The sequence below is a fragment of the Scyliorhinus canicula genome, chromosome 9, assembly GCF_902713615.1.
Source record: "Scyliorhinus canicula chromosome 9, sScyCan1.1, whole genome shotgun sequence".
Lineage (NCBI taxonomy): Eukaryota > Metazoa > Chordata > Chondrichthyes > Carcharhiniformes > Scyliorhinidae > Scyliorhinus > Scyliorhinus canicula.
Window position 1 is genome coordinate 48860542 of NC_052154.1, and position 16518 is coordinate 48877059.

General features: G+C 45.8%; 1 protein-coding gene across 1 annotated transcript in view; it reads right to left on the reverse strand.

Annotated features, from left to right (window-relative positions):
• Positions 1 to 16518, reverse strand: part of LOC119971301 — a 692274-nt gene that overhangs the window by 63363 nt on the left and 612393 nt on the right. The window contains exons 7-8 of the mRNA XM_038806664.1: positions 7109 to 7136; positions 4598 to 4787 (exon numbers count right to left, since the gene is read on the reverse strand). Of these exons, the coding sequence (XP_038662592.1) occupies positions 4598 to 4787; positions 7109 to 7136 (218 nt within the window). The remainder of the gene's footprint in view (positions 1 to 4597; positions 4788 to 7108; positions 7137 to 16518) is intronic.

Sequence of the window (16518 nt, forward strand, 5' to 3'; positions counted from 1 at the left end):
TCCAGTTGAGGTACACATGTTGCAAGTACTTGTAGACGCACATTCTAAATGGAAGTAGTGATTATGAAATCCATGACGACAGAACAAATTATTGAGACGTTGGATGAAATTTTCACAAGATTTGGTAGACTAGAGCAGGCCGTGAGTGACAATGGAACTCAGTTCACTTCCAAGGAGTTCGAAGACAACTTAAAAGGACAGCACATCAAGTCGGCTCCACACCATCCTTCCACAAATGGATTGTCCGAGCAATTCACAGTCACTTAAACACTCAATCAAGGCATCAAATGAAGAAGGTACATTGTTAAGATGAGTGAATAACTTATTGATATCATACCAAAACACCGCACACGCAACAATAAAGTTCGCCAGCAATGCTGCGTTTAAAACAAAAGCTAAGAACAAAATTTGATCTTTTGATGCCACCTGATACTTTAGAGATTGTCAAACGCCAACCACAAGCACAGATTTGTAGGAGGGAACAAAACTCTAAAAGAGAGTATTTACTTGAGGAGAGCGAGTACTAGCAAGAAGCTACACTACACATGAGAAATGGGTATCTGCAGTTATTCTGGCAAAATAAGGTCCAATATCATACACCGTACAGATGGATGATGAGAGAATTTGGTGATTTCATACTGACCAACTACTAGCTTCACAAAGTGAAATCACTGAAACTTCCCGGGAAGTATTTCCATTGGAAATTCTCAGCAATGATACTTCTGAGCAGAGACCAAACATAGAGAGAAATTCAGATTCTGCTTCTGAGGAACCTTCAACACCATTGGAGACAGACACTGAAGTAACATCACAGGAAGCACGACCAACAGAAGAAAAAGTAGTCATTTCAAAGGTCTCAAGTAATCAGATTCCAGAATGTTGAATACAACATAAAAAAAACTAGACGTCCACCTTCTTAAGTTGTACATATGTAAAAAGATGATAGTGGAAAGGAATGTATCTAATGTTAAATTGTGTCTGATGTTTAAGCGTTAAGAAAATTTGTTGTTTGTATTAAAGAAGTAAAGGGGCAGAGGTGTTATGTATTTAAATAATACATCCCTTCACGTGATCGTTAGTAATGTCAGCAAAATGTTTGCCTGGGCTTTGGTTCTCCATCATGGTATTGTATCAGCAACATCTCCTGATTAACCTTGCATCGTGTTTGGAAGAAACCCAAGTGTGTGGCAGATACATACATTTTCTCTTTGTGGCACATTGAGAATATAACAAATATTCTCCACTTGCCTGGATGAGTGCAGCGCCAACAACAATCAAGAAGCTTGAGTGCTTCCCCTTTCACAAACATTCATTCCTTCCACCACGGACGCACAGTAGCAGTTGTGTGTACCGTCTACAAGATGCTCTGCAGCAAATTACCAAGGTTCCTTAGGCAGCACCTTCCAAACCCACGATCACTAACAACTGGAAGTACAACAACAGCAGATATTTGGGCACATCACCACCTGGAGGTCCCCCTCTAAGTCACTCACCATCCTGACTTGCCAATATCATAGAGTCCCTACATTGCAGAAGGAGGCTATGTGGGCTCATTGGATCTGCTTCGACCCTGACCTAGGATGAATCACCCACCCCTCTCCCCATAACTCCACCTAACATTTGGGCTATATTAGCATGGCCAATCCACCTAACTTGCACATCTTTGGACTGTGGGAGGAAACCGGAGCACCGGGAGGAAACCCATGCAGACAGGGGGAGAACGTGAAAACTCTACACAGACAGTCACCCGAGGTCAGAATCGAACCTGGGTCCCTGGCACTGTGAGGCAGCAGTGCTAACCACCGTTAAGCAGTGTTCCTTCACTGTCGTTGGGTCAAAACCCTGGAATTCACTACCTAACTGCACTATGGATATACCTGCGCCTCAGGGACTGGAGCGGTTCAAGAAGGCAGCTCTCCGCAATCTCCTGTAGGACATCTAGGGATGGGCAACAATTGCTGGCCTAGCCAGCGATGCCCAATCCCATAAATGAATTTAGAAAAATGTAATCATGCAGGTTCGGCAGATTAACCAATTTTCTAATGGGAAACGAGCTATGGCCTTTCGTAGCAAGTCAGATATCCACTGGGCATTTCCTCCAGGATCTCCCATTTGACTGCCATGACTTCAATGCAGATCAGTGGAAATTTCAATCAATCAATCTATCAATCTCCTGTGGAAGTTACACAAGTGATTGGGAAACCGCCCCGTGGAAATTTGACAATCATCTTCAGTGAAGGCACCGGAAACGAAATGAGGTGCATTTGAATGTATGAGATTGGTATTTATAGACATTAGTTAGCAATTCCAGGAACAAAATTAAAATCTCTGGGTCAAGATTTTCTGCGAAGGGACCATCGGAACCTGCACCTAAATAGTGTGGAATGGATGGGAAGCGAGAAGATGGATTTAATAAAGATTTGATAAGAATGGAAAAAGCTGGAGCTGTGCCACCACAAAAAGATTGTGTGAATGGCAGAAAGAAAAGTTACCACCGTGATCTATTTGTGCCTTATGGGTCACTTTCCTAATGGCTGGGTTCAGAGAAACCCATTTCACTCAATGAGTGCATTGCCTGCAAGGTATTAGAATATTAGAAACAGGCACAACGTTATGACATGCTAGTTGGGTGGCACGGTGGCACAGTGGTTAGCACTGCTGCCTACGGCACTGAGGTCCCAGGTTCGATTGTGGCCCTGGGTCACTGTCTGTGTGGAGTTTGCACATTCTCCCTGTGTCTGTGTGGGTTCCACCCCCACAACCCAAAGATGTGCAGGTTAGGTGGCTTGGCCACCCTACCTTTCCCCTTAATTGGGAAAAAATAAATTTGGGTACTCCACATTTACAAAAAAACATGGTAAGCTAGTTGTGTGACAGCGATTCAGATGCTGATTTGATTTGATTTATTATTGTCACATGTATTAGTATACAGTGAAAAGTATTGTTTCTTGCATGCTGTACAAACAATTCATACCGTGTATAAGGAAGGAAGAAGAGACTGCAGAATATAATGTTACAGTTATACAGTTGCTGTATTGGTAATATCAATAGCAGGGGTGGGGGGAGGGAACAGGCTGTGACACCAGATGTTATAACGTGTGAATGGTGCAGATTTGGGGTTGACCGTGTAAGGGGGTGAAATTGGAATTCATTGGGCCCATTTACCAGGTAGGAAAATATGAAAACAAAAGATGAATACGAGTTATGTTCACAGGTCTATCTGGAATAGCTTAATACAATGTTGCAACACAGAACTCCGAATAGTCCCCCAACTGGACCAACTTGTCATTTAATTTCCCATATCTGATCATCGTTTGATCAACATCTTCTAGTGTCAAATCAAGGTCAGTTCTGTGCTGCAGATTCAGAAGATCTGAGTTAAGACTATCCAACCATGTTTCACTGAGGACCTCCGTGTGGAGTTTGCACATTCTCCCCGTGTCTGCGTGGGTTTCACCCCCACAACCCAAAGATGTGCAGGATAGGTAGATTGGCCACTCTAAATTGCCCCTTAATTGGAAAAAATGAATTGGGTACTCTAAATTTATTTTAAAATTTTTTTTTAAAATGTTTCTCTGAGGACCTATGGCATTTTTTCTTTCATTTGCCCAAGCCATATTCAAATTCAGATGTCAGTAATATAAGGACTGTGCTCGAACACTTCAGCTCCACCAACACAGGTGACTACTGACAGTGACTACTTTTGTAAGATTACATTGCTACAGAACTGGAAGATGCAGAACCAAGCAACACTGGAATGACATTACAACTTCTATTCATGCAAATGCAGCTCAGAAAGCAAATCTTGAAACAGTCAATCACTATAATATTTGCCCTTCACACAGATCTGTTGTGTTATGCTGCTTCGGATAACACAGGCTGCTACTTGATGCAGTCTTAACTAAAGGATGCTCCAGACTCTGAAATGAGTTCAACGTGTTTATTGAACTATTAACACAGTTCTCAAATGAGTTCACCTCTCTTTTAACTGTAGTAACTCAGTCCAACTGTACCAGCTTGCTCTAAGCCACATGCTGGGGTGTGCTGCTGCTGATCAACCCTGTCTAACTCTCTAGATGTCTAGAGGCAGGGTGTGAGTGCCTCATCCCTTTTATAGTGTTTATGTCATGCCCCCTTATGGTGATGCCACCGCTGAGTGTCCTGACTGCCCATTGGTTGTGTCCTATTCTCGGTGTTCATTGGTTGCCTGTTTGCATATCATGGCAAGATCTAATAGAATTGAATACTGCAACTTCCAATGACTTTCCTGTGATTTTATCTTTCCCTTGATAACAGGAGAAATGACTTTGCAATTTTGAAAACTGTAAATTAATTTCAGTACTCAAGAGGGCAATGTTGTAAACAAGATTTTATTCAGCTTGTGTATCCGCCGAAGGTTTGCATTCCTTGCCGGCGTAGGCAGGTTTCATGCATATTCAAGTGTGTGAACTGATAGGGATGGGAAAAAAGGAAAATCCATATTGTAATGCAGAGAAATTTCACCTTTGGTGTGAAAGGTTTCCAGAAACCTTCAATTCAAACTGATACTGCCTGAGCTCCTACAATGAATTTTGTTTAAACACTGCTTTGAGCTGACCTTGTACAACCTCTTGACTTTCTTCCATATTTTCAGTCATAAAAACCGGGGTGACACAAGGACAACATTTATTGTTCGGGTTGTCTTGCATCTCAGGATCGACAACTTGGGCCTCAAAGCTGCTGATCGACTCATTTTCCTCAGTCTCCTCATACACCCAGCCTTTGCGGCCTTCTTGAGCAGTGGCAGCCTTAATGAGAAAGATTGGGTGCAATTACTCAATCAGTTAGGCCAATACAATCATTTCTGGGAAAAAAAAGAGATGTTTTTGTTGAAGCTTTTCAACTTGCACTCATCTGGACAGTTCACAAAAATATCTACATTTGTGCAAGACTAAAAGCTTTGACAAAGATGTCTCTTTTTTCCGCCACAGTCAAGTTCTATACTACCAAACGACCATTTGAATATTATCATTCTGAAGGAAAAAGGCTACAGTGACTGGTCAGTAAATTAATAAATATATTTGCATCAATTATGAAACGATATGCTTTGGTTTTTACATCCAACTGTGTTGTAAATGCATTTCTCAAGACTACATAGCAATGAGAGCAATTCCTCCCACTAAAATGTTAAAATTCCACAAGATTTCCATTTACAGTTTGATGTCCAGTTAGAAACGGAAAAACTACTGGCACATTTTTCATCAAATTACTATTTACTCAGCTTCATTGCAATTTATTACCCTTGCTTGCTTGTCTAAGTTGCAAGCGGTTATTTGCACATAAAATGTTTTGCAGTTTGCAATAAAATTAATAACAATATCAATAGACACCATTATTATCAAGCAGTAAATCTTTGAGCACTTCTGAAGCCCACACGTATGCATAGTCAAATTTTAAAATTAGCAAGTTAAGTTTGATTTGTCCTCACGAATGTCAGTGCACAAGTAGTTCACCAATCCTTAACCACTCAAGTTAGGGCTTGTGCAGTCAGGTACAAGTGTATTTTTAATAGTGTGATAAGGCATAAGCATAGTCACACAATCTCTCTGGCACTGAAAATTACATTTTATGAATGTGGGGTATCATTCCTTCAGATTGTAATTATTGTTTTAGAAAATAGTTTTCACCTTTACTTTATGTCCCTTTAAATCTCTCTTTTAAAATCTCTCCACCTATCTTTTCCTCACTGTATTTCATAGAATCCCTACAATACAGAAGGAGGCCATTCAGCCCATCGAGTCTGCACCGACCGTTGAAAGAGTACTTCACCCAAGCTCACTCCCCCACCCTATCCCATTAACCCCTTAATCTAACCTACTCATCTTTTTGGACACTATGGGGCAATTGAGCAATGCTAATCCACCTAACCTGCACATCTTTGGACTGTGGGAGGAAACTGGAGCACCCGGAGGAAACCCACACCGACACGGGGAGAAAGTGTAAACTCCACACAGATAATGACCCAACGTCGAAATTTAACCCGGGTTCCTGCCGCTGTGAGGTAGCAGTGCTAACCACTGTGCCATCGTGCCGCCCCTTTCACTTTCTGTACAAGATTTTATATTAAAATAATGATCATAATTCGTACTTCCTGCTTTAGATTTTCAATGCCTCAATGAGGATCCTTCAATCTGATTGGTGGAAGAGACACACTGTTAATTGCCCTGCTCACACACAGCACAGATCTCTTGTAGAGGGAACTTACTGAAAAAAATCTCTGGAAATTGTAAGTTCTGCCCAAAAGCCCACGTAAAACTTGTGGGCAGTTCTAAGCGTAATAAATTGCAAGCTCTGCTCCTTCGCCATTGACTGCATAATCTGAACCATTATATCTGGGTTTCTCCTGTCTGTTTTTTGCATACGTGTTGCTATTGTGTGTGCGATTTTTAATAACATGTGAAGGAAGACCTTTTCCTAGTGTGTCAGCAGTATGAAAATTTAAACAACAAATCTGTGTTTGTTTGTTTGATTACACGTTGAATCTGGGATTGAAATTTTTGTAGCATATATGAGTTAGCTAAAACGGTAAGAATGTCGAACTCAGAACCATAAGGAGTGATTGAAGTGAACAACATGGATAATTTGAGGGGAAGCTAGATAAGAAAATGAGCGAGAAGGGAACAGAGAAAGAAAGGAAGGGTGAGGAAGAAAGGAAGGAAGTTCAAGTGGAGCATAAAAACCAGCATGGGCTTGTTGGGCCAAATGGCCTGTTTTTGTGCTGTATATTTTACGTAATTCTATGAAAAAAATTAGATATTATGAATAATGTCTTGGGGACATAATTCGAATTTTCAGCAATTGAAATCAAATTTCCGTTACTCTAGCATTAACATAATAAATCTGGAAAAATGAATTAAATAAGGAAGATTAAACTACCGAACCCTCCCCCCTCACATGCGCAGGTGCTGGAACATATTGATTTCCTGTTTATTCAGGGGATAGCAAAACTGAAAACCCAGCAAATATGTAATTTAAACTCAAATCCAATTTTGAAGAACCCTGACAGAGATGTCAGAGGGTAGGATTAGGTGAGAGAAAATAAAGACAGATAGAGATGAGTCTGTCATACCTCCTGGCTGGATCTCTTCATCTGCAGCCTGCAAGAGGGATAAAAACAGAGTTTTAGGGAAAAAATTCTAGGTGACAAAACAAGAGTGAAGCAAACAAAGAGATTCATTTACTGAAGTGCTACCGAACTCTGCAGTTAAAATTTAGTACAAATATTACCGAGGATTTTAAGTTAAATGTTTAAATATTTATGACTGTGGAAGTATCCTTACAGTTCACTATTCTGTTTTGCAAGGAACTGGAATTCTAAACAAGAAGGCAGCCTTGTCCTCAGGCATCAGGGCTAATGGATTAGCTGTCAACAAGTTCCTTTGTTATGAATATTGTGAATATATGAATGCAAAATTGCTGATTTTGTACTGCTCCAATTGTTGTGAATCCCCAACATCTTTACATCAACCTGGATCAAAATATTTGCTATTGCACATAGGAAAGGGGCAAGGCCTAGAGTGAGGAGGATTGGGCTCTGAGTCCTTTACCTATAAGGCATGGTTACAATCTGATGGAATAAGAAGCAGGAAGAAATGAAAGCAACTATATGGAATGATGTGCAAATCGGTGAACTCCAGAGAACTAAAAATGGCAGAGCCAGACTGCATGTGTTCCTAACCGGCTTTACAAAATGCATTTGAAAAAGACAAATAAAGCCGGGGTTCTGCCCTCACAGAAACACAGAATTATTGTAGCACAGAAGGAAGCCATTTGACCCATCCTCTGTGCACCCGCTCTCTAAGTGAGCAATTCACTTAGTGCCATTCTCCCACCTTCTTCCCATAACCCTGCACATTCTTCCTTTTCAGATAAATTTAATTCCCTTTTGAACACTGTGATTGAGCCTGCCTCCACCACACTCTCGGGCAGTGTATTCAGACCTTAACCATTCACTGTGTGACAAACACATTTTGCGATATCCCTTTTGCTTCTTTTACAAATAACTTTAAATTTGTGCCCTCTGATTCTCGATCCTTTCACAATTGGGAACAGTTTCTTCCTGGCGACTCTGTCCAGACACTTCATGATTTTAAATACATTGAACACATCTCCTTTGAGCTTTTCTTTTGCCAAGAAAAAGTCTTAACTTTTCCAATCTGCCATCAGAATTGAATTCGTCATCTGCAGAATCGTTCTTGTGAATCTTTGGTGCATACTCTCCATTGTCTTCACATCCTGGTGCAGCGCTTAGAACTGGGCTTTGGGGGCAGCACGGTGGCACAGTGGTTAGCATTGCTGCCTACGGCGCTGAGGACCCGGGTTTTAATCCCGGCCCTGGGTCACAGTCCGTGTGAAATTTGCACATTCTCCCCGTGTCTGCGTGGGTTTCACCCCCACAACCCAAAGATATACAGGTTAGGCGGATTGGCCATGCTAAATTGCCCCATTAACTGGAAAAAATAATTGGGTATTCTAAATTTTTAAAAAAAAGAACTGGGAGTTGTGCTCCAATTGAGAGAGTAAGTGTTGCTGCCGGGACTGAATGGGGGATGTTCCATGGTCACGATGTGGGTATGACTGCCGGAGCCATTCAGGACATGCTAATGCGCCAGCACTCCCGCCATGTGGAACTAGTGCAGTTCCAATTCATGCCGGTGTCGGATTCACTGCGGTTGGGTTTGACACTGGGGAGCCTGACAAGCTGCAGTGGCATATAAGCACTCCACTCGCCACACACTCTCATTCCAGCCAAGAAGATGGCACCACGGAAAGCGGTCCCGAAGTTCGCGAACGCAGAGCTCGAGATATTGCTGGATGCCGTGGAGGAGAGGCGGGACACCCTGTTCGCCAGGGTGGGAAGGAGGCTGCCACCTACCAATGTCAATCAGGCTTGGCAGAAGTGGCAGAGCCGCAATCCCGCGATTCACCTGGTTAATGAGGCGGGGCCATACGGGGTCCCTCACCACCAGCCACAACCCCACAACACCCTGGCGCACCAGTCCAGGGACGACACTGATTTCTCAACACTGCTCGCACTTGCACACTCCCCCATCCTAGAGACACTCACCTCAGTCTGGCACTTTAGTGAAGAGCCTTCTGGGGCACTATCTGGTGCACACGACACACATGCAGTGGAGGTAGGAACCTTCGAAGAGGTGGACAGTCCTGGGTGGCCCGACCCCAGGGACTGGCTGCCATTCCGATGGGTCCAAAGCTTCTGGAAAGGGTGGTCCATCAATGTTGGAGATGCAGTCGCAGAGCTGGGGACTACATGTGGGGTTGTCGGCGAGCATCTGAGCCATGCCTGCGATGGCAGCGAATCCAGCTGCCCGGGCAACCTGGTGAGCAATTAATATATTGTGCAGCCCGGTCATATGGGGCATCCATGATGGTGCAGATGCAACTGTTTACGGCCTGTGATATCCCAGACTGATCCCCACTTGGCACATGAAAGGACCCTGTGGCGTAAACATTCAGAATGACCGTAACCTTGACGGTCACCGGGAGAGTCCTCCCATACCACCGCAGTTCCAGGTACGCCATCATCTGGCACAGATGTCGCACAGTCTCCCTGCCCAGCTGCAGTCATCGGCGACATGCTCGAACCAGTAGGTCCTCAAAGGACAAGCGCTGCCGATATGAACGAGGCCTGATGCGTGCCACCTTCCCGCTTCCTCTTCAGCCTGTTGAACAGCCGGTTCTCCATCCTCACCGGCTGGACCCTGCTCCTCTGGGGAAGACTCCTATTCTGCAGCCTCAGTGCATCTGCAAGGGCAACCGTGGTCTGGAAGATGCCAACCATTCCTGGTAGTCTTCAAAACCCATTGTCTGCCGCGGGTAAAGGGCAGACATGTTGACATGGTAAGTACTCCCGTGCCCATCCAGGTCCAATGGGCTACAGGGTAGCCCTGGACTGCACTGCAGCCCCTGCACCTGCATGTACTCCCTCCTCCCTCCCAATCCCAGCCCCACCCCCAGCCGTTTCCCCCGACACTCTGCCTTCAGCATCACACCCCTGGCCCCATCGGTGCCTGGCACCAGGCGACCTCTAACCCAACCACCTGTCCCCAGCAGGGATACCAGTGGCTGGTGCTACCCATGCCAACAATATGCTTGCGGACTTTGTCCTTTTGGGGTCCATCGTGGGCATTCTCCTTGGATGAGCTATCTGATATCCCGACAACAGGGTGGCACGTGATTGTGGGGAGGGGAGCTACCATCTGCCACTGACCGGCGCCATGCCTAGTGGCATGTATGCAGCCAGGTCCCACAGATTGGGCTGGCGAGAGCGGTGGGCACTGGTTGGGACCGTAGCTGTAGTGTGCCTTGGGTCCTGTGTTCAATGCATGGGTTGTGCCTACCTGTCTGTGTGCAAGGTGGATGGGAGCAGGGATGCTGTGGGAAGGCGGGGCTTGGTGACAGCCGGTGGTGGTATAGCTGATAGTGCCACTTTTGGGGCATCCGCCCTGAGAGGGACAGTATGCCAAGGTGGGTGCCAAAGGCCACAGTGCATGTGTCTGCTGTACGGGGTGCGCTGTGCTCTCCCCTGCTCCCCCTGCAGTGGGCAATGCCTCAGATGGGTGTACTGTGTGCCTGCACCTGGTGGGCCATAGGCTGCGCTCGACCCACCCATCCCATTAATGGGTCAGCTGAGGTCTGAGAGGTTGGCTGGTGACATTCTGCATATTTACCCATCAAAGTGGGCAGTCAGAGGTGTGTGCAGGCAGATGGCTGCCTTGCAGGCCACAGCAATGGTGCTCCATACTCGGACACCCTGGTCCCGGTGGGGACACCCCGACACACGGCCCATCATCTGGTTGCCCGCCGCTACTCTCCCGGCCCTGGCAGCCGTCCAGAGCAGTGACACAACTGTCAGCCCACTATTACACCTTTGGAAACTATTCTTACCTCCTCTCTCTCCCTCAGCAGCCACGGTGCCCAGTCCCCATTTTTATATACCACAAGTGAACCGCACCATCGTCACTTCCGCCTGGCTGAGGCGGAGCATCGCGAGAGGCCGATGACTACCAGGTCAGACCTGTTAATGATATGTTAACGAATGCTACTGTACGTTTTGCGGAATGCATTCACACCATCATCAACGCGCCGGAGCATGGCGTTCAGTTGAGTGCCTGGCACCGACCTCCATTTTCTGCTGACGCTCAATTCTCCACCTGATCGTGATTTCAGCATTGCCGGATGGAGAATGCCACTCATTGTTTCTCTATGTTCTTCATACCAAACTTAATCACTTCACATTTCTCCACATTCAACTTTGCCTGTCACCTGTCTGCCCATTCCACCAAATTGTCTCTGTCCTTTTGAAGTTCTATATGATCCTCCTCGCAGCTCACAATGTCTCTAAGTCATGTTTCATCTGCAAATTTTGAAATTTTGCCCTGTACACCAATATTCAGGTCATTAATATATATCAGGAAAAGCAAGGGTCCCAACACCCACCCCTGGGGAACTCCATTACAAACCTTCCTCCAGCCGGAAAACATCCATTAACCACTCCTCTCTGTTTCTTGTCACTCAGCAAATTCTGTATCCATGTTGCTGCTATTCTTTTTATTGCACAAAAAATAATTTTGCTTCTAGGTTTGTTGTGTGGCACTGTATACAATGCATTTTGGAAGTCCATATGCAACACATCAATAGCATTGCCCTCATTGACCTTCTCTGTGACCTTTTCAAAAATCTCCAGCAAGTTAGTTAAACATGAATTTGGCTTGGGAAATCCATGTTGGATTTTCTTCATTAACCCACATTTGTCGGAGTGACTATTGTGTGCTGATTTATTGTGTCTAGTAGCTCCCCCCACCCCATCCCCTAAAGTTAAACTGATTGATCTGTAGTTGCTGGGCTTATCCGAACACCTTTCTTTGAACAAGGGTGTAACATTTGCAATTCTCCAGTCCTCTGGCACCTCTCCTGAGTTTTTATGGGTAATGCCTCCACAATTTTCACTCCCACCTTCCTCAGTATCATTGGGTGTATCCCGCCTAGTCCTTGTGTCTAATCAAGTTTAAGTAGAGACAGGCTTTTGAATATCTCCTCCTAACCAATTTAAAACTCTTCTAGTTTCTGAATTATCTCCTCTGTCAAAATAGCTTGGGTAACATCTTGTTCCTTGTTTAGGGGCAGCAGGGTAGCATGGTGGTTAGCATAAATGCTTCACAGCTCCAGGGTCCCAGGTTCGATTCCCGGCTGGGTCACTGTCTGTGTGGAGTCTGCACGTCCTCCCCCTGTGTGCGTGGGTTTCCTCCGGGTGCTCCGGTTTCCTCCCACAGTCCAAAGATGTGCGGGTTAGGTGGATTGGCCATGCTAAATTGCCCGTAGTCTCCTAATAAAAGTAAGGTTAAGGTTGTTGGGTTACGGGTATAGGGTGGATCCGTGGGTTTGAGTAGGGTGATCATGGCTCGGCACAACATTGAGGGCCGAAGGGCCTGTTCTCTGCTGTACTGTTCTATGTTCTAAAGACAGATTCAAAGGGCATGATGAAATGAAAATTGCTTATTGTCACGAGTAGGCTTCAATGAAGTTACTGTGAAAAGCCCCTAGCCGCCACATTCTGGCACCTGTCTGGGGAGGCTGGTACGTGATTTAATGCAAAAAAAAAACGCAGCCTCATTTTGGGAGCGTTTATCAGGATGCCTCCCAGCACTTGCAGCACCGAAAAACCACCCCACTATTTATCGAAACACGGCTTCATTTTCGGGCCTTGTCGAGGAATGTTCCATCAAGGCCGCAATTAGACCCATTTCCTGCACAAACGAGCTTAGCTCGCCAATGTGGAAAGAGATCGGGCCGCTATTCAACCCTCCACCACTGCCTCCAGATCCCCCAACGCCCCAACTTATCAATCAAGTGATCTCCGAGTCTCCTGCCCCCACTTAAGGGCAGGGCACTCCAGGGTCCAATCCCTGGCATAGGCAGGATGCCACCCAGGCACCTTGGCACTGTCAGGGTGCCCAGGCAGCACTGCCAGGGTGCCCAGGTGATACTTCCAGGATGCCCGGCTGGCACTGCCAGGATGCCTGGGTGGCATCAGGGATGCCAGGGTACCATTCTTACCAGAGCCCGACCACCCAGTACCCCCGATCACCTGGGAGGCCCTCCCAAGTGCCGTCACATCTGGCCCACATCTGTGGAGATCAGTGCTAATTGGTGCATGGTTTAGGTCTGCGAGGCGAGGCCGTTCGATCCCACACCTTGGGTAAATTTGGCGCAGACACCTTCAAATGAGCCTAACTGCACACTTGAATACACAAATCTGGTTCATGCCCAGTGAGGGTGAGATCCAGATCACGATGCCTTGCGAGATCTCGGTAGATCTTCCGAGTTGTAATGAGCGGCGTTAATCTCGCGAGTGGACTCTCGCGCAATTTCCCAGTCTCATCATGCCCGAGTTGGATGCGACGAGGCTATTAGATCACGCCCAAAGTATTCATTTAATACCTCAGCTCTGTCCTCTGTTTCCATGTGAAATTCCCCTTTTTATTCACTCATCATTCATACTCCTCCGTTGAGCAACCTGTTACTGTTTACCTGCCGACAAAGTCATTTGGATTCCCTTTTATGTCAGCTTCTAGTCTATTTTCATTTACCGTCTTTCCTTCTTGTATTTGCTTTCGCACCTCCCCTCTGAACCTTTTATATTCAGCCTGGTTCGCAATTGTATTTTTTACCCGACATCTCTGGTAAACACATTTTTCCTCCTTTACCTTGATTTCTAACTTGTTTGTCATCCAGGTTTCCCAGGACAGGAGAAGAGTCCTGGAGTTCCCACATAGCACAGGATGCGCACTCTCGAGGTCAGAGCAGCCCCGCCATTTCTCCTTTTGTTAGTTAACCCTGTTACTGCTGAAGAAAACTTACAAACACTAAACACCTCACCAATATTAATAAACATTATTAATAATGATAAACCCAACAAATACTTAACATCCCTAACTACTAGTAAAAAAACTTATATAAAAATAAAAGATATGTCTCAACGGTTATTCACTTGCTGTATTTTTATAATTTTTAAGATGCCAGTTATTTTAAACTCCACCCCTAAGTAGCAATACTCACCAGCCTATCAACTTCTGACTTTCCTGTGATGGCACACCTTGATCTTGCTTCCGAATGCAGCTTTGAACGCACAGGTTGTGTAATAGAAATATCCACATTCATTGGCTCAGAATTCACAAGTGCTGTCACTGCTATTTACCCCCATGCAGCTTCCCAGAATTCCCGCTTGCTTTCGTTGCTCTTTAGCCACACTCAGCTCCTCGGAATTCCCGCTTGCTCTCGTTGCTCTTTACCCCCACGCAGCTTCCCAGAATTCCCGCTTGCTCACGTTGCTCTTTAGCCACACTCAGCTCCTCGGAATTCCCACTTGCTCTCATTGCTCTTTACCCCCACGCAGCTTCCCAGAATTCCCGCTTGCTCACGTTGCTCTTTAGCCACACTCAGCTCCTCGGAATTCCCGCTTGCTCTCGTTGCTCTTTACCCCCAAGCATCTTCCCAGAATTCCCGCTTGCTCACGTTGCTCTTTAGCCACACTCAGCTCCTCGGAATTCCCACTTGCTCTCGCTGCTACTTAGCCACTCTCAGCTCCTCGGTTGCTCTTACAGTTCATACTTGAACTAAACCCAGGGAACAGGGATTAATTGGAAACATTATCAAAGGGGTATGACGGGGAATTGGCCATTTGCTGCACTGCATCACTTTACGATTCTTTTGCACTCAGTGGTTTACTAACTGTGATTAGACATGATGGCCTAGAAACTTGCTTGTTCCAAAATCCAGGCCGAATGATAAGGATATTACTGGTGAGCAGTGGGCTTCATTCACACCCCAAGAGACAGCTTGCTAATCACAGCAAGATTGTTCAGTTCAGATGTTTTATTGCATGCGATGGCACTATGTTTCAGTACTTACAAAACTGTATATCATCAGATTTACCTTCATCCATTCTTGCATCCCTCTGAACAAGTATCACTACATCATTCTACCTTGATTGGCAAGCTTTCACCTGTGCTAAAATATTGACCGGAAAACAAGAAGCTCAACAAGATGCTGGTCAGCCAGTATTACATTTGATCACCACAAGGATATTTAGGTGTTTAATACAGCAACAAATAGCATTTACCCCCATGAATACATAATGCTGAAATTAAATTTGACATGACTACAGGAAAAAGATGAAAGGCAATGGCAAGTACATGACAAGAAGTCCTCTAATGACAACAGTCATTTTGTCAGAAATTCCAAGAAGGGAAATACCTAAATGAATTATTAAAAGAGTATAAATCAAAGCTCGACATTTCATTTCATATATTCACATGGAAAAGACAAGAATAAGAAGCAGCCTTATTTTTAAAGGGCCAAATCGTCCAGTCTCCAGATTGCCAGAGAACGGACATAGCAGTTGTGTGTCCTCTCTTCCCCAGAATTTATGCTGCCTGATGGAGTTCCCCAAGGGACTCTGTACTGTGCATTTCTGTGAAAGCTGGGATCGGAAGACCCTGGAAGAAATGCCCAGCAGCGTCGAGCCGGAGGAATTTTCGAGCACAGTGGCAATCCTCTCATGAACGTCGCTGCGCAGAAGATTTAAATTAAAAGGCAAAATTTATTTAAAATGTCTAGAAGTAAGAAATTATCAGCTTCAAGATTGACTGCAGAGAAGGAACTTGAAGTAGTCAATAAGCTTCAGTCACTCTGCCAATACACCCAGTTTTCATCCAGAACAGCAGCATTTTCCCCAGCAGGTTATGAATAAAAAATCCAAGGTTGCATGAGGATGGGCAACCACCCAGGCCAGCGAAGACACCACCTGTGTCCCTGGAACCTCCCCTGTCCACACCCCCCACCCCTTACCCCCTCCGACCCCCATGCAGCCCCCACCAGGCGGTTGGCTAGGCAGTGCTATGTGAGGATGGGCTACCCCCCCAGCCCAGCCAGGGTGAGACACCACCTCTGTGCCCCTGGCACCACCCCATCCCGCACACTGCCCGCACTCCCGACCCGCTCCCTGGAGGGTGATCGAACTCTAAATCCTGGCAGTACCCTCGCACCCGACCCTGCATCACACACCAACATCTGTACTGCCTGCCACAGCTGGGTGCCCTGCACACAGAGACCACCAACTGCAGACCCCCTGTGCAGCCCATGTCTGAGTGTCTCACACTGTGAATTATTTGTCCGCACATGAGAAGGTGACCCACAACCACCAGAAACAGGAAAGAAAACGGAGGGGGCCCGCTGGACATTTGGGCCTTGACTGTTGCAGAGACAAGGCAATGGAGCTGGTCGGTGGCATGAGGGAGCAGGCAGTCGCTCAGGCATTGGTTCACATGGAACAACCAAGTGAGACCCCAATGAATTGTGACATCCCTGGGGCACGTGAGTCAGCCCTCACTTGGATACAAGGGTCACGGTCATGTGTCAGGATGTCGAAGGCCTGGGCATACTGTGCGGGTGGGGCTG